General features: G+C 42.6%; 2 protein-coding genes across 2 annotated transcripts in view; both read right to left on the minus strand.

The window, feature by feature from the left end:
- Positions 1-228: 228 nt before the first annotated feature.
- On the minus strand, positions 229-8,233 carry FBXO22 (F-box protein 22). The gene is made up of 7 exons (XM_066558461.1): positions 8,092-8,233; positions 7,870-8,002; positions 7,044-7,131; positions 6,523-6,618; positions 5,492-5,656; positions 4,995-5,160; positions 229-3,948 (listed from the first exon to the last, which is right to left on the minus strand). The coding sequence occupies exons 1-7, from the start codon at positions 8,193-8,195 to the stop codon at positions 3,519-3,521; spliced, it is 1,182 nt and encodes a 393-aa protein (XP_066414558.1). The 5' UTR covers positions 8,196-8,233; the 3' UTR covers positions 229-3,518.
- A 147-nt stretch (positions 8,234-8,380) lies between these two features.
- Positions 8,381-18,240, minus strand: part of UBE2Q2 (ubiquitin conjugating enzyme E2 Q2) — a 46,840-nt gene continuing 36,980 nt past the window's right edge. Inside the window, exons 7-13 of the mRNA XM_066558636.1 lie at positions 17,075-17,135; positions 14,905-14,995; positions 14,520-14,578; positions 13,204-13,252; positions 12,231-12,326; positions 11,727-11,793; positions 8,381-9,996 (exon numbers count right to left, since the gene is read on the minus strand). Of these exons, the coding sequence (XP_066414733.1) occupies positions 9,965-9,996; positions 11,727-11,793; positions 12,231-12,326; positions 13,204-13,252; positions 14,520-14,578; positions 14,905-14,995; positions 17,075-17,135 (455 nt within the window). The 3' untranslated portion in view covers positions 8,381-9,964. The remainder of the gene's footprint in view (positions 9,997-11,726; positions 11,794-12,230; positions 12,327-13,203; positions 13,253-14,519; positions 14,579-14,904; positions 14,996-17,074; positions 17,136-18,240) is intronic.

Consider the following 18,240-nt stretch of genomic DNA (forward strand, 5'->3'; position numbering starts at 1 on the left):
ATTATTGAGACAGGTATTTTGGCTGAACAAAATGCTGCCCTCTCCAAAGATTTTCTTTTATTCACATAAGCATCTGTTGATCACACTAATACATTGTATACCACATTTTGGTCCCTTACAGGATTCTCTTACTCAGACAAAAAGAGGCCATCTGCCATGGTCCATGTCTTTTCTTTTTGCCTTCAAAACACAAAGAGAATGTCTGGTTAGTCAGAGGCATAGAAAATGTGAACTGAACAGAACTGGTTTTATTTTCAACTTATTTCTAGCACTGGAGGCAGAAACCAGCAAAAAATCAGGTATGTTCCCATAATGGCACATTACCAAGCAGGTCATTATATGGGATTTATAAGGTTGTATTGAAGGGAAGATTAGCTGAGAAAATTCATTAATTGAAAGGAGAGAAGATTCAGAACAGATTTCTTATCTCTGAAAGAAACAATCTGAAGATGTATAAAACCATAGGTGTAGAGAAAATCTTTTGAGTAGTCCTGCTATTTACATTTGCCTCAATAGCTGAATACTCATTTAAGTAACTTTACCCACTTTAAAACCTCATGCTTGCTTCTTTGAAGAGACAGAAGTATAAATTTTGACACTGCAAAACTTTCTATCAATTATCTCTGCCTTTTGGTACATGCATTTTGTAAGTAAATATATTTGGGGTTCTCTCAGGGGTTGTTGTGGTTGAAGAGCAAATAACAGCATGGAGGCAAAATGAATCTGGATAGCAAAACACTTTAATCACAGATGTTGCAATTTTATCACTTAGACCATTTCCCTGTCACATGGAAGGCATGATGTGGCCTGGGACAGTCATTCTAGTGGTTCCAGCTATGCGCATGGCTCCAGGGTATTCATCTCCACACTTCCTGATGCTGGAGACAAGGATTCCTGGATTCTGATGCAGAGCCCCCCACCCTGCACTAGGTTTATCTCTGAAGCTTTCTCAGCTACAGGACCTGCTGAGTGTCCCCTGCAGACCACTCTGTGCTTCTGGTTTAGCTGTGCCACTGTCTGAGCTCAGCATCAACTTCTCTGACCTTCTGGCAGAGTCTTTATTGAGGACATGTGGTTGATCACCCTTCAACTGCTCTAACACAGCACCCAGTTAACCCTCCCAGGCTGCTCAGCATGGCTGCAGCACCAGGAATCCTATCTGCATCAGAGAAATGAAACATTTCCTTTCTGTCCCGTTAAACATGAACCTTAGGCACACACAAAGGGCCAAATGTGACATTCTGGTTATACTGAAATAACACAGTCACCTCCCAGCAAGGGGCTTCTCTGAAAATTGAACCACACTCTATTTCCAGATACATTTCCCTCTAAATGAACTGAATGTTGTCCACGTCACACCCACACTTACTAATCTTCCATCCACAGGTGGCCACTGGGAGTTCACAGCTCATTCTATCTTCTAATTAAAAAAACCCATCATCAATCAGTACAGCCATGGGGAAGTGCTGTCTGTGCTCAACTGACACAACAGTTAATGCTCAGGACAGATACACCCCTACTAAAGCTTGCTAGGCCAAGTGCAGGAAAAGTTTTAACTAGACATGGGAATAAAGCTGGTAACTGAAGTTTTCCTTGGTACATTTAAAGCAAAACTTTTTACTTTGTTGTACAACATACAGGTATTTTCTTTTTACTACACTGAAAATGGGCCAGCTGCTTGATTTAGCATTTAGAAATCTGGTGATATGGTGCAAAATCGATCTTATTTTCTTGTCATTCTATTACTACATGAAAATAAAAGGGAGGAAAGAATTTAAAAAGCAGCAAATATATTACTAGCTATACTGAGACTATGCTGAATTTACTTACTTGGTACTGCATGCCAGCTGCAGCAATCAAAACAGGTCACTGATGTAAAAGCATGGGAAAAACATGCAGAAGCACAAGTCTTACTTAAAGTCTCTATATAAATATAATATAGCCAGATCTTGTGTGTCCCACAATTCCAAATTTAAGAGCAAAAAACTTCCTGTAGAAATTCAAAGATAGATAGACTTATTTCTAAGCACTCTGGATTTAACAGATTGTAATCACACTACAGGAGAAGAGGCAACCACTATATTCTGAGCCACACAGTTGAGCAACTGCAATTCAGTTCAAGGTGGTGAGCCCAGCTGAACTCTTAGCTGGACAACATCTTTAAATAAAAGATTTTTCTCTAAGAATAGAAGGCAAGTTACTTAGACATACTTCTACCTTTATTTAACAAGTACTTTGTTTACTTTTCTCTAAAGATTTTAATTGATTTTATCTAGTAAAACTTCAGTTTTGTAAATAGGACTCTGGGAAAGTTCAGCATCTCTCTAGAAATAAAATCCAGGAAATGGTAGATTAAATGCATCAGTAGTTTTTCTAGAGTGCTTTATATGCATAAATAGAGCACATCAAAGTAGTTTCTTTCTACATTTGGGTTTGGGTTTGCCACTGACACTAAATTGGGAGGAGCTGTCAACTCTCTAAAGGACAGAGGTCCTGCAGAGACATTGACAAAGAGCAATCACCAACCACATGAAATGTAACAGTGGCAAGTGCTGGATTCTGCACCTGGACAGGGCAGCCCTGGTTGTGTGTATGGAATGGGGAGCAGGAGGGTGGAGGGCAGCTCTGGGAGGGGAGCTGGGGTCAGTGGCAAGCTGGCTCTGAGCCAGCCGTGCCCTGGCACCCAGGAGGGCCAATCATGTCCTGGGGCATCAGGCCCAGCACCGCCAGCCAGGCCAGGGAGGGACTGTCCTGCTCTGGGGCAGTCTCCAGTGCTGGGGCAGTTCTGGGCACCGCTGTATAAAAAAGGCATCAAGTTTAGAGGGGTCCAGAGGAATGCCATGAGGAAGTGAAGGATCTGGAGGGGAAGCCTTATGAGGAGGGGCTGAGGACACTTGGTTTGCTCAGCCTGGAGGAAAGGAGACTGAGGGGAGACCTCACTGTGGTCATCAATATCTCTTTACTCTCATGACCAGTGCCAGAACTCGAGGAAGTGGCATGAAGCTGAGTCAGAGAGGTTTAGGTTGGATATCAGGAAAAAGTTTTTCACCCAGCGTGGCTGGACACTGGAACAGGCTCCCCAGGAAAGCAGTCAGAGCACCAGCCCTGCCTGAGCTCAAGAAGAGTTTGGACAACACTCTCAGGCACTTGGTGGGATTCTTGGGGTGTCCTGTTCAGGGCCATGAGTTGGACTCAACGATCCTGATGGGTCCCTTCCAATTCAGCATATTCTACCATTTGTGGAAACCATTTTCATTTTGGAAGAAAGAGGCTTTCTTCAAATGCAGAATTCCATCAAATATAATTTCCTGCAATTCTGATGTGTACAGGGGATTACAAAAAATGCAAGGCTTTCTCACAGATATTACAGTAAACTCTATTGCAACTACAAGACTCAATAACATTACCAAAATGATGTTTATGTTTTGGAAGGGGCTTTGACTGCAAGATGTCCATTCTTCCAGACTTCTCAGCTCTCTGGAATGAAACAAACAGCTCACTGAAGCATTAAACCTTACTTATGCTTGGTTTGCTTTAGTTGAACCAAGGTGAATAAGAGTCATAACAGTAGTATAACCATGAAGCAGGTCATCCTTTATGTCATTACATTCTCTTAACACGAAATTCCCAGTAACTATTCGATCACATCCTATTTCCCCATGTCCGAAAAAGCCAAAGAGGGGCACATTTGGAAAGAACTTCCTAAATGCATCTGCTTCCATATTCCTTTTGGTTTTGTAATGCCGATATCCTCTGCCGACGCAGGCAAACATGAAGCCAATGGTGTTGTGCTCGGGGATGTTCGCTGCTTTGAGACGCTGCATGGCTGCTTCTGCTGTCCTCTCATCAGCCACATCCTGGTCTAGCAGGACAGTGGCACTCTGGATCTGGGGGCCGCTGAAAGCCAACCCAACCACACCGCAGGCGTCACCAGGCTGGGCGTGGTTACTGAAAGGCAACGGCACCGAGTTAGAGCGTTCTGGGGGAACCACTCCTCAGCAGACTGAACTGCTGCTGCAGCAGCCCTGGGTGCAAAGCAGCTGACATTGCAGTGATTCTGATACCAGCCAAAGTTAAAAAGCAAATCAAAGACTTCATATTTTAGCAATGCTTTTGTGTAGCAACCTTTCACAAAGAAACCTTCCATATCCATTACTAGGTATTGACCATAAACTTGTTTCACTCATTCCAAACTCAGTAGTTTGTGTATGTCACAGCTCTGCAATTCAACTAAAACATCAGTTAAACTCTGGACAAGCAAAGGCACTGAGGACTTATACAGTAAAGCAGGGCAGCAGTCAGTAAAGGTTTTGGATTCATGTTGCTTTAAATTGGTTGGCCAGGACACACAGGGTCAAGTAGTTACATACTTAACTTTTATCTGCAGGGACTTTACTTAAGGTCAGCTCTCTTATCTGGGGCAATGGCCCAGATTGATGGCAAATCAGATGCAAGGAACACGTTGATATTAGTATGGACTCCAGACCCGCGGTGGGACGAGAGGAGCTATGGGCATGGCTCCACAGGACGGAATGCCACGTCCTCCAGCAGCCAGGGCACATCAGGTGAGCTCCTGGGGCACAGCCTTGCTGTGTGTGTGCAGCTACTGCTCCGTGCTGTGAGCCAAACTGAGGCACATACACACACACATGTTCACATCCTGGGCTCTGTCACAACAGGCACTCATTTACCTGCACTCCAGAGATGAAATGCTGACTGCAATAAACACACAAAGGTATCTGAAGCTAGAAATCGCCTTTCCATTGGGTTTCTCCTAGCTGGGTTTCCAGAATCCAAACTGTAACACAGCCATACCAAGCTTCCAGCTTTTCTGGCTACATCACAGTGTAGTAGTTGTGGCATTTTTCCCCTTTAAGAAATTGTTATTTTCCTACTGGTAAAGGGGATTTTCAATATAACTAGAAGGCTATGGATCTGCAATGTTTCTCTCACATTAAATCTTTTTCATCATTTACCTTGAAAAAAATACCTACGTCTCAGAGGTCAGTGATGTAAAGCTCTCCACTTGTCCTCCAGCCAGGATGATACTTTTCTCATTCAATGGATTGACTATTTGATGAAGAAATCGAGTAGCTCCAGTCTTCCAGGAGTTGTAGCCAAACAGAAGAACAACACGGAGATCTGGGTTATTCTTCAGACCTACAAACAAAAGCCAACACTGATCCCCTTATTTTTAAATCCTGAACTCTGAAGTCCAACCATTCTAGTTTCTCCTCAAATATTACATCACACCTCCCTCTGAACAGCTCCACTTAAAATGTAACTGAAGGAACTGGAAACCGATACTCGGGATAACTTCTCCTTACTGCTCCAGGGACTGGGAGGAGCAGAGATGCACAGTCACCAGCTGGAGCCCCACAGAAGCTCTTGGAGCCAGTGCAGAAGCTGCTGGTTCTACTCAGAACTCCAGTGGCACCTCAGAGAGCAGCATCTCACAAAAAGCCCACATAAAGGAGAGAAAACGACATACCTGCTTCAGCAAACTTGCTTTCATCAAAGACCCTGTTCTTCACGTCTTTAGAAAAATGAAAGGTATGAATTTTCACCCCATCAATTTTGGGAAACAACAGAGCAAACCCAGCTTCACCCTCTTCAATTTCTTGAGGTTGATTGCTGCTTGAACCCATTGGAGTAACTACAGAGACAAAACCAAGAATCTTGTGTTCAGAGATTCTAATACATTCATTTACATGACACAGGCAGAAAGAGGTTGAACAGCTCAGGTGATATTAAACATGATAATCTATTTCTATAACAATTTATCTAACTGAAAACTGTGATTTTTTTGTTAATGTTTTGGAAAGATGAAACGTGTAGGTCCTGCTGGCTATTGATCCCACTGAAGTCAGTTTTGACATGGAGACATGGATATATTTACACATATCTCCCCAGGCACATCAAATAAAAACATTAGGAAAACAAGAACAGTGCAATAGAAGCTTTCCTGTCAACTTCTGCAGGCACACAGACATACTCAAGTTTTTAAGGTATCCAATAAGCATGTGATGACAGTATAAAGCAAAACTGACACAAAAATTGGGAGTGTACTATTAAAATATGGTAGTGACAACAATCAAATACCTTACTTATAATGTGGAAAGTGAATTTAAGGTGAGAAACTATAAAAAACCAAATTTCTAATGATAAAAGTGAAGCATGAGAAAAATCCTGCCATAGGAGGCCGTGAATTTTCCAGTTACTGCATATGCCTCCTGCTAGACCATTACAAACAGGCATGTGTACCAGGATGCCCTCTACAGTTAGTCACAATATGACTGAAATGTATCCATAAATCCAAGCAACATTCAATAAGTACATTAAGGTTCCAGGGAAAGCTGCCTGCCCAATTAAATTAACCCTTTTAATGATAACTGCAATACATGAAGTAAGCTCCACGTCACTTAGCAGCAACACTGAACACCTTAAAATTGAAGCCAGTGCTGAACAATGGAGATGACACCTTCAAGCTGACCTCTCAAAACCCACACATTTTGCTCCTACCTACAATCCCTGGGGTGACCAGTCCAAGAACCTGACATCGCTTTGGCAACAACTTTTCAAGTGCGAGAGCTGTTTCTTTACTGTTTCTTTTTCTGGCTGTTAAAATAAGAAGAAACAAAAAAAAAAAAAAAAAAAAAAAAACCCAAAAAACCATCAGAGAGCAGTAAAAGTGCGTTCTGAGCAAATCCCACAGCCAACCCCGTCCTGTTTAACCAATGCTGCCCATCAGTGGCCGCCCTGGTAACAGCACGCTGGTCTGTGCTGCTCCCTGAGAGCACAGAGCTGCCGGCAGGCAAACACACACAGCGTCCTCCACAGAAGGGAAAGGAACCCATCTGTGCACGTTAACAAAGATCTGTGAGCTGCTCCCTACCTCAAATGCAATACTACGCAGTCACGGTTTCTGCAAAACATTTCCTTTCCACTGAAACCAAACCACAGAGAATTCCCCCTCAGCTGACTGTGCTCTGCTTACATCCCAGCGTATCTTTAAATGGAAGTGAGTTAGGTGCAGGCTTTACCTTTCTTTTGCTCGTGACACTCCTCGTGCCCGCTGAAGGTCTCTGCATCAGCGATGTAGAGCACGGTCTGGGGCAGCACGTGCACCTTCTGCAAAGACACGGGTGGAGGAGTACATAAGACAGGGCAGAGTGGAGGGAAACTGGGGGCAGAAACGGAGGAGAAACTGCTCCTGCTCCACCGCCAACCCACGTCGGTCCCCTCCCCCCTCACCAGGCTCCTGTCAGCCAGCACATAACCTCTCAATAGCCTCAGAAGTGCCCAGAGGAACTTCTGCCGACAGGCAGGAAGCTGGCCCAAACCTCACAGAAGCGAGAACAGCTCAGTAGACTGGTCCATGACTCTACTCCTTCTTTTAGCACTGTCTAAACTCCTTGCATTCATGGTTGTTGGCATCTACTGTTCACCAGCGCTGATGCTGGGAAACAGTGTGGAGGCGCTTCTTGTCCCAGTTGGTTTAACACTGATCTGCTGAGGCCTGTCTACTGCGGAAGACCCCGACATGAATCTTTTGTGTAGTGAAGGCCCAGCACCAGGTTAATACTGAAAATAAATCCTGCCAGGCAGATTAATCCTGATGTGTTTACTCAGTGTCTCCCAGCCTAAGAGGGTTAACCTTTTAACAAGATTGTCGCGATGAACAGATGTGTCCTGAACTGCAAATCCTCGGCGTTTTGATCGGTGTATTAACACGCAACATTTGAACTGTCAAAACCACCTACGCCTCCGAACACGTCCCTTTTGCCGGGAGGTTGGAAGAAGCGCGTTCAGCGATTTAAACGAAGGCGCCGAGTCCTCGCCCCTCGCGCCCCCTCAGCCGCCCCTCACCTCGAGCTCGCGGGCCAGCGCGCGCACCAGCGCGTGGTTCTCGGCGGGGCCCGGCTCCAGCGCCGACACCCACGCGATTCGCTGCCGCGTCCGCAGCGTCCGCCGGGCACACTCCCTCCATAGCCGGCATACGCTGCAACACAACACGGACACACCGCGTCGGCCGCACCGCCCCCGCCAACCGGAGCCGGCCACCGCCCACCCCACGGCCCCAGCCCTTACCAGGCGGCGCGCAGCAGCGCCTTGGTGGGCAGGAAGCCGAGGACACGCTCCACCACCTCGGCGAGGTTGGCGAGGACGTAGCTGCCCTTCGCCGCGGATTCCATGGCCCCTCCGCCTCCCCGGCCCCGCTGCCCTGCGTCACCCGCGCGCCTCCGCACCTGAGGCAACTTCCGGTCAGCGCGAGCGGGCACAAACCCCGATAGTGGCGCCGCCTGGCGGCGGGGAGGACCCGTCCCGCTCTCACCTCCCCCCTTCCCTCGCGCCCCGGGCCCCAGCACGGACACAGCGCTTCGTAAAATGCTTTTTATTCATAAACTTGATGCAAGTTTACAAATTACTGTACATTGCCAAGGAACTCTGCCAGAAGAAATGGAACCCAAACCGAAGCGTGCGCCGCAGGGCGGAGGCCGGGGCCGCCGCAGCCCCGCCGTGCCCGGCCAGCGGCACAGCCCCGGCGCTCGGCCCGCGAACAGCGCGCACCGGGCACCGGGAGCGCCGCCAAAGCTCGCCCAGGTCGTTTCTTTCGAGCTAAAAACTGGATCTAGAAACAAATGCACAAGGACCCGCGGGCGCCTGATAGAGAAAAGAGCACAAGTTCGATAGTCAACTAAAAAAAACCCCATAAAAACATGCTTCTGCACTTCTGAAAGTGCTTAATCCATGGAACACACCCTTCGCTCGGCCCCGAGGAGTGCACAGGCCTAAGGACTAGTACTACAACCAAAATAAGAGTCGATTCTGGTAAGGCAATGGAATTGTGTAAGTACACAGACCCAGACTCATCTCCTAATAAAGAACAGTTCCCATTAGTCTTTCAATAACAAAACCACCGTCATGACTATGGCAGCATTTCTTATGCCTCTGAATTGGATGACATGTTTTTGTACTTTATTGTAGGTTTTATATAAAAATTTTTCATTCATGGACTTTCATCTCAATTTGTGCCAATCACTTTATAAGTTCATTAGTTTAGAAATGATTGCAACAGCCCGTTAATAAAATGGAACACCTAAAACGGTTTTTAGTATTTTAAATAACTTCAAGCTTCATACTGTGGCTCTTCTTGTTAAGGAGGTTGAGCCAACAAGTAGCAGGAACAGCCCAGCAAGTTCTGACGCCCCAGTGGAAGTGACTAGTTACAAGGTTTTATTGGCACAGCCTTGCTCTGCATAAAAACAAAAAACCAAAACAAAATAAAAAGGAAAAAACCAAACAAAAAAAAAATTAAAATAATCTAAACAAAGAGCATCTTTTCCAATAAACAGTTCATATTCTCATACAGCCATGAAAAATGTTTAATGACTTAACATACATGTGTTTTTCCTATATCATTAATTTGGAAAATACTACAAACGCTGTCATTTTAGACCAGAAAAACTACTGTGATTTGCAAGAACTGACATTTCCTAAAACAGTATTAAACAATGTATTAAACTTCTTGGCTTTAAATGAAACAATACAATGCAAGTCTCTGCAGTCTGCATTTTGCAAAAAGTAAGAAATACACAGAAGTGTGTGAACAACTCACTCCTATTGTATGATCTTTAGTAAGTTGATAGCCTGCTGCAGGGAGAGTTTATGCTTTCAAATAAAAAAAGGGAGAAGGGAGGGCGTGGCCCAAATCTGCCTAATCCATAAGAACAAATATGGTAAAGGCCCAAACTGCTCAGTCCAGATGCCTAAGAAGAGCGGAATGGTAAGGCTGTAACTTATACTGTACGTGTCAGTTGACAGATTATCCACTAACTTATCTAATAGCTAAAGTCCTCAGTACAGCTGTTATAGGGGCACTCATAGCTTGAGTCTGTGTTGGAAAACATAAAAAAGAGCTTGTTTTGTTGACATTGGTCCAGGTATACAACAGTCCTCAGCATTAGCCATCTTCTTTTGGAGGAGTGTACCAGCCTGTGGAGAACAGAGACATGTTAGGTACCAACGCTGCTGTGTCCAGACCATCCTACTCTTCACCTGGGAGATGGAACCTGGCTCAGTCCTTCCCTCTTGGGGCAGGCCAAGCTCAGCACGAGCTGAGCACCCTTACTTAGTGCCCTAAATGTGAGTAAGTCAGCAGTGGGAGACAAACCATGTGGCACATTCCAGGATCTGCCCTGGTATTTGGGTGTGCACACGCAGATTTGTGAACAGCAGCTATCCTGAGCTGGACAAGCTCAACACCAACAAGGGGAAGCTGCTGAAGGAGGAACATTGCTCTAACCAAACTTAACAGAAGAGAGGTAAAATCCCCAAGTCCTCAAGCTACTTAAAACATAGACATACAAACATGACTGCACTGGGACACTTATATAAATCCCATTTTGTGTAGAGTTAGGCATGCACAAGCAACCAAATGGTTTATCCTACTTCTGCCAATCTTACTGTAGGAATAAGCTCAGAAATGGCCATTGAATAACTGGTCTCCTGACATAATTTGGCAAGTTTAACAGCTGAATCATACCTGATCACGTGTGCACTGCTTTTTCTAGTAACCTCCAGAGCTCCAATCTAAATTCTCCCAGCCCCTCTTGTAACATTTCCTTTAAATGTGTGTACAGTGACTACAAGGCCTATTTGTGCTGGCCCAGAGAGCACATAGCAGCTCTAAGCTTAAGACATCCTTCACAGCAGCAGTGAGTACTGTGAATGCTTTGTGTTCAGCTCCTGAGGCAGCACTGATCACTTGTAGCACATACAAGTAAGCAGCCACGCTGGCTTTTGTAGCAAACAAAAAGAGCAAAAGGTTCAGTGAACGGCAAGATCAAAACACTGTAAAACTGGAGATGATGTTAAAGTCATGATCTTTGATCTCCCTCCCAAGAGTACAGGTGTTCTGTCCCGTGTTAGCAGCAGGGAAATTGAGGTGCTCACTGCAGTCACACAAACACTTTCACAATAACATCAATTCCTGGAGGACACTGTGTCCAACCCAGAGCCCTGAACATCACAGAAGTGTAACTGCACTGACTCCCTCATCACAGGACCAGAGTACCAGTTCTGCTGACTACCTTTATGTAACATGTAAGCTACTTAAACCTTCCAAAGCCTCGGGCTTCTCATACTGCCACAACAAATTCAATTATACCTGAAGCACTTGTACACTTGTTTTATGCAGGAGAGAGACTTTAGAGTAAAAAAGCCCACACTGAAACAGGTGTTTACCTATGCTATTGTACACTTTCCCAGCTAGTACACCTCACTTGGACTTGTATTTTTCAGTTTCAGGTCTTTTTCCCCACTTTCTCTCTTCATTAATATTCCACATAGGTTCTTGACACATTGAAACAAAATCTTCCAGGGAAAGGGATAAACTCCCAGCAGATACTCTGCCAATATGAAGAGTCCCTAAAGCTACAGTAACAATGAGGTTCCTAAATCGACTGGATGAACATGAAATGCAGCTGCCTCTCAAAAGCAGCAGGAACACAGACAACATTCAAGTAAACTGGAAAAGTTGCAATGATCTCAGTCAAGTTCTTTAAGCACTACTGTTTTTCTAGTGCAAGAAAAAAAGAAGGAAGAAACATTTATGGTTTTCCCAAGCCAAAATAAGACACTTTGTCACTTCAAGTTTCTCTGTGGCAAACACCAATTCCCAGGGTGCTGTGCAGACAAGAACAAAGAGGCAAGAATATACATACCATTTTTCTCATGTATTTGTACTAGTGACTTATAGGACTGCTGTGCTCTTGCTAGATTATATTGATTCTGAAAGGAGAAAAAAACTCATATAAAAACCTGCATCTAGACATGCAAGACTCAAAACTAGTTCTAACAAGGAAATTCTACAGTGGGCTTAAAAATAAAGTCCATGCACAATGTTAGAACATTCCTGGCTTTCAAGATTCCCTTCTTAGAGCCAGAAATTCCAAATCCTCCCGATTCTAATTGTCCTTCCCTCCCCTCCCTTGCCAATACAAGGATAGCAAAAGCCTACCCTGCCCATCCCAAGGCTTTATCTACCTCATATGCTTGTAATTACATAAAAAATATTTAATTGCCAATAAAATACTTAGAGAGTCCCCAGACAATTTGAAATGCATATATATATTTGCAATTCTGTCACTAAGCACCTTCTAAGCAAGCCAGCAAGTAAATGGAAGCCCAGCAGTGATTTGTGTAGTTGAGAACCACAGCACATTTACCTTATTGGCTCCAAACTGTACTCTGGCTTTTCCTTTGACTAAAGTGGCATTGATCTGCATGATGACTGATTCTATTGAGTAGGCACTGCTCCAGCCCTGGAGAAGGAAAGGAATGCTAACATACAACATGTACTCACTTCTTGTACTCACCTTGCAAATCTGTTTTGGAACACATGCTTTGGGATTTTTTTTTTCCTGCATTCCAGATCCAATTACTAATTTTCAGTTAACATTTATTTTCCAAAGAAAATCTGTAGAATTATATACAGTCCTAGTACTAAGAATTCTTAGAAGAATTAAAAGACTGAATTATATTTCCAAAATACAGCAAGACAGGAACAGAAAAATCTCCATCCTTACACCATTGACATATTTTCAGCAATATCACAACAGAAATTACAACTCCTTTTTCCAAGAAGTAGAAAAGACTGATCTCTAATGAAGTCAGCTCAGTAAGTTGTAAGAATTCTGCTCATCTCTGGCATTGCTTTACCTTCCAGAGCTCACAAGAGTTTCTGCCAGAGCCTGCAAGTAAGTTACTTCATTAATTTACTTATTTTAAAGAGAAAATCACTCTGTCTGCACAAATCATCTATGACTACAATCATCTGTATTCCTCACTTCTCCAGAGCTGACTTTATGCAGTTGAAGAGGCTTCTAGAGAAGAAAACAACTTGTCTTGCTCCCCAGAGCTCGCTCCCCACGCTGCCTTCCTCACAGAGATTCTGAGAGCTCCAAGCTGACCTGCTCACACTGCCTCCTCTTCCTCACATCTCCTGTAAGCTATCCAAGGCAGAAAAGATCCCAAACAAGATCAGTGAGGCAAATCTTGTGGGACTGAGGTTTAATTCCACTATGTTTCCTTTGGAATGTGTAATTTATTCCACACAGGGATTCTTCAACTCAAGAGAGGCACCTATTTTCATTATTTTCAGGCACGTTTTATTACCCAGATAACAGAGCTCATATTCACCTGTTTAGTAAGAAGTTCCATGCATAATGCACCTCCACCTAGGACATACCTAGAAACAAATGTGAAAGAAAATATACTTGCCATCAGCAGTTAGTAAAAAGGTACAAGGGCTCACAGCACTTTAAGCTCTTGCCAGCTTGTTTGTTCAATTCTTTGTTCATAAAGCTGAAATGCCCTTTAACCAGTAATATATTGTAACTAGTTAGCCATGTCATACCTGGGCAAAGAAAATTAGCATAGTGAGACAAAAAAGCTGTTTGCTAACTAGACTTAGTTTAAACCACTGACTGAGCTACTCTGCAAAACTGCAGAGACCATGGAAAAAGGGAAGTTACTTTTTATGGCTACTCTACATATACATGGTACAGATGTGTAGCTAAAAGAAAACAACATTCAATTGTGTAAACAAGTTCAACACCATTTCAAACAATGCAGGTGCACTTATAAATAACATGAGATAACCAGATCTTTTCTTGCTCTTTCTATGTAAATACCTTTTTTAAATTTCAAAAATACTTTATCTATTGTGCTTACTGGGACTCAGCAGAACACCTGAGCATGACAAAACCTGGACTGAGGGAAGAGAATTTACCACTGCCAAAATGTATTCTCCTCTATGATCAAGACATTTATACCTCATAGATCCATATGACATTCAGAGGGAAATGACCACTGAAAAGCCATCCTTTTTTCATTCTAAAAAGAAGTCTGACTACAATCAAATTAGAATCCAATTAATTTTCTGGTGTTTGGGTCTGCCTGTTAAATTTTGAGATAGCAGCACCCCTCAGGAACCCTATTTAACTGCACTAACCATTTACTGAATTAAAGAATACACAACAATTCAAATCACATAAGAACCAGCACCAGCTATCACAGACTGCATTTTCAAAAACAAGTATCATTTCCTGTCACCAGGAGATGCATGAAAGTCTTGGCAGGTGAATTTAATTGTCTTCCAATGGATTTATACAAGTCCAACAGACAGCACTTCAAACATGCTTTAGATGACATTTGGAGCATGTTTTCAATGAAATTTTGTGGTTTTGGATTAGCATTTGAGGGATTTTAAAACAAAAACATTATGGCAGTGCTACCAGCAAGAGAGACAGGTAAGACTTTACAGCAAACTTAAGGCAACCCAGGGATCAAGACCCATTCAAAGCACCAACCCAAAGCACCCTACAAGAGGAGAAGGAAGAGCAATGTTAACCCCCCCCAGAGGTCAGTTCTTCCACATATGGCAGGCACAGAGTTTTTCAGGTTGTAACATTTTTACCACAAAGCACAATTTCTGCAGGGCAGCTCAAACCTACCCTCCCGTGAGCACAGGAGACACCACTCGCACAAAGGGAGGATCAAAAGGGAAGTTATCCTGGGAAGAAAAATAAAAAAAACAGGTTAAGGAAAATACTGGGACATTGCTTCCCAAACAGAAAGTATTTCAATAGCCTTATTTGTCAAATCAGATCTGAAGTACTACAATTTTTCAGTTGTGTAAAAATTCACTTTCCATAGTATTGGCTAAAAAGCTTTTTTTGGGAAGCTTCAGAGATTAACTTAAAAGTTAGTTTTCTTTTTCCACCCTTTTTTTTAGACCACAGATCCATTATTACCCAAGTAATAGCTGAAGGTCATTTCAGTAATTTTCTATAGTAAGCCTCAAATTTAACTGCAGCTTTTTGTCTTACAGACACTTACCTTAAAAGAGAAGTTGAGTAAAATGTATTCTACACCTTCTTTTTCTTTTAAGACCTGAAGATCACTATGCAGTGGGCTATCAGGATCAACCCTGTAAAAGCAGCAGGGGGGAGACCATGGATCAAGTTAATATTTTCAATACCTGTAAAACAGTGGTTCCTCTTAAATACTTTCTTTATGTAATTGTAGTTTAGAAATTGCAGTTCAGGGTGAAATGTAGGAAATTCTTGCTCCTTTTACGAAGTAAAAACTTTGCCACAAGATCAGCATAAAAGCTTGCTACAACATTCCCAACGCTATCAAGTGTTGCTTAAACATAGCACAAAATAAGCTGTTTATTTGAAAAGAGCAATTTTAATTCTCTTCAGTTCAGTTGTGTTCAAATAAGAGGGGAGAAAAACAGGAAGACTGTAGTCATTTAGTTTTCAGCACATAGTTAGTGAATCCTTTATGGAATATGTAATTGTAATTCTGCATCAGCTGTTAAAAGTAATCTGCATCAGCAGAAGTACTAAAGCCAGCAGCTTAAGCTCAGCAGAATTTCAGCAACTGTTTGTTCCAAAATGCTGGTGGTTAGCAGCCTGGCCATTAATGCAGACCCTACTGGGTTAATCTGACACCTCATCTGCTTTTAAATAGAAGAGACTAGTCAAAAACACCTGCAGCAAGCCAAAGCAGATGTTAAAGGGACTGAAAGGCCCTTAAACCTAATCCCCTACTACAGCTGAAACTACAAAGTTGTAAGATCTCATTTCAGAACTTCTTGGGCAGGTAGTCCCCATCCTACCAGTGTGAAGTTATTTCAGAAAAAAATCTTCCAGTGCTTAGGAACCTCTCATTTCAAGCCATGGCTTTTGCTGTGCCAGTTCAAAGGGATTTGTTCTAAGTAACAATACTGTTCCTTCCTCACATGGGCTCTTTCCCCTGAACATCTACCCCTCAGCTACTCTGCACATAGTGCATTTGTTTCCAGACACTATTTGCTGCAATAAACAAACACAATTCTTTTCTTAGACATTCTGGAAGGCATTTGCTGCATGTACTCCATTTCCTCTTTTCTGAAGGCAGAAAATGAGACCTGTTCACATCACTTGAACAGAGATTTCAAATCACTGGACATGGTTTGAGCACTTGGTTACAGACACACTCAATAGGAAAGGCCTCCAATAACGTGACACAGATTTCTCTGATGTGTCATTCCTGCCACTTTCAGCCTCAAAACCTCTACATGCCCATGATTACACTAAGAAGGAAACAAAACTATTTCAGCAGCTGGTGACCCAGGTTGCGCAAGGCAACAATTCCTACACGCAGGTCAACTACTGTGCTGAAACAGCCTCTGTCCTTCTCCCCCAGGACATCTCTGAACCCATGGAAGCTCTTCCATCCGCTGCCAGCTGCTGCAGCCACCCAGCACAGCCTGGGTAGGCTCCTCCTTCCTTTAGGGTAGTGTACAGGGATGCCAGCAGATGATCCTGTTACCAGGAATAATTCCACTCTAACACCTCTAGGATTAAAGTTACAGGACTATGGATGTAAGAAGGTGAGTTATGTACTGCTTTTCACTTGGAATACTAGGCAATGACAGAAGACAAGGTACATAGTATTATATAATTCACATTTTTGTGATAGCTACAAGTCTCAGTCCTGTGTGTCTGTTTAACTGAACAGAAATAAACAACTAATAGAAATAAACAACTAATAGAAATAAACTACTAATGACACTCAGTTATGTTCTTTCCCACATCTTAAGTGCAGCTAGAAGCTGGATTTCCCTGTCATTCAAAACAAAAATAAAATCAATGCAAAAATTCTTGAAAAGAATGTTCATCATTTAAGGCTGCATCTTTTGGAGCAGTTTTAGAATTGAATAGTAATGACACTTAATGCAATACATATAGCACTGGCAGAGAAAAGCAGGTCTGTCTTTTTGCCAGCTCAATCACTACTGGTCTATCTCTAGATGTTTCTATGTATCAGAATTACAGCCACTATTTAGTGGCTACAATTACTCTTACTGTACTACTACAGTAATGGTGATTATATGCTATGGCACATAATGCAATGGTGATTTATATACTATGGCTAGAGATACTCATTTATCAAAAGAATCTCTCCAGCAATACTAAAACAAGATTGTACAGAACACGTAAAAACTTTATTAACTTACTTGAGAAGCTTAACATGCCATTCATACAAGCTGTCATTTACCAGTTCCACTGAATATATCCCTGTAGAAATATTAGATAGAATTAATTATGCACTAAAAGTGTAGATAGAAAACTTAGCAAAATCATTTTTTGTTTTAAATTTGAATACTGTCAGCAGGTGTAAGCAATGGGCAGGATACTGAGGCACATCCTTCCTCCAGTAGCAGATGCACTTCTGAGGAGCTACAAGGAAAAAGTGTTTTCACTTCTATTAAAAAATTCCACATTAATCACTTGTTTTTCTGATACTTAACCATTTCACCTTCAAACCTTCCACACCAACAACTCCAGCTTGCTTATTACTCACTGTATTTTACACCCAGTACACCACCAACATGTTTTTAGACATTTCACAACACAGTGTGAGTGTGCAGCAGTGTTTCCCAGGTTCTCATCAGTACAGACAGACCAGGACAGCACACAGGGCAGTGTATGCAGTAGAAACCCAACAAAAAGGAGATAGAGCAGTGGATGAAGCACATTCCCAACATGACTGAGGAAGCCAGAAAGATGCATCTAAAGAATGGAGTGGTCTGTGGGAGCCAGCTGTTGACTTTCAGTGGCCTGGTTGTTTTAAGCATGTTAAACAGCAGTTGTGCAATTCATTTCCCAGGGAAGGATGGAAATTATCTGCCATTTTCTTGTACATTCAAAGCTTCCTCTCTGCATAAATTCACAATCAGCTCTGGAAAAAGCAATAAATCTTTAACCACCCAGCAAGATTTAGAGCATGGTATCAGTCATGTACAGAAATTAAACTTCCTCTTTCACAGAATATTCATGCATATAGACTAACCCACTATTATTAAACTTGTTACCTGGCCTAATATTTAACAACATCCTTGTTGCTGACCTAATTATTTGGAAGCCATATACAAATCAGGAATTTGCCTAGAATTTCTGAAGGCAATACAACCACCACATTGCAGTCACCACATTCTTCCCAAGGAATGGGGGATAGTAATTTCTGAGTTTTATTATTCTAGCATAAAAATAATCTTACAGTTGAAGCTTATAAGCATTAGTACTTGGAGTACATGTGACATTTCAAGCTGTCCAGACACCATAATTTCTACAGCATTTCAAAACTTGCCACACAGGTTAAAGCACCCATGCTTGGTTCTCC

The sequence above is a fragment of the Molothrus aeneus genome, chromosome 13 (assembly GCF_037042795.1).
Source record: "Molothrus aeneus isolate 106 chromosome 13, BPBGC_Maene_1.0, whole genome shotgun sequence".
NCBI lineage: Eukaryota > Metazoa > Chordata > Aves > Passeriformes > Icteridae > Molothrus > Molothrus aeneus.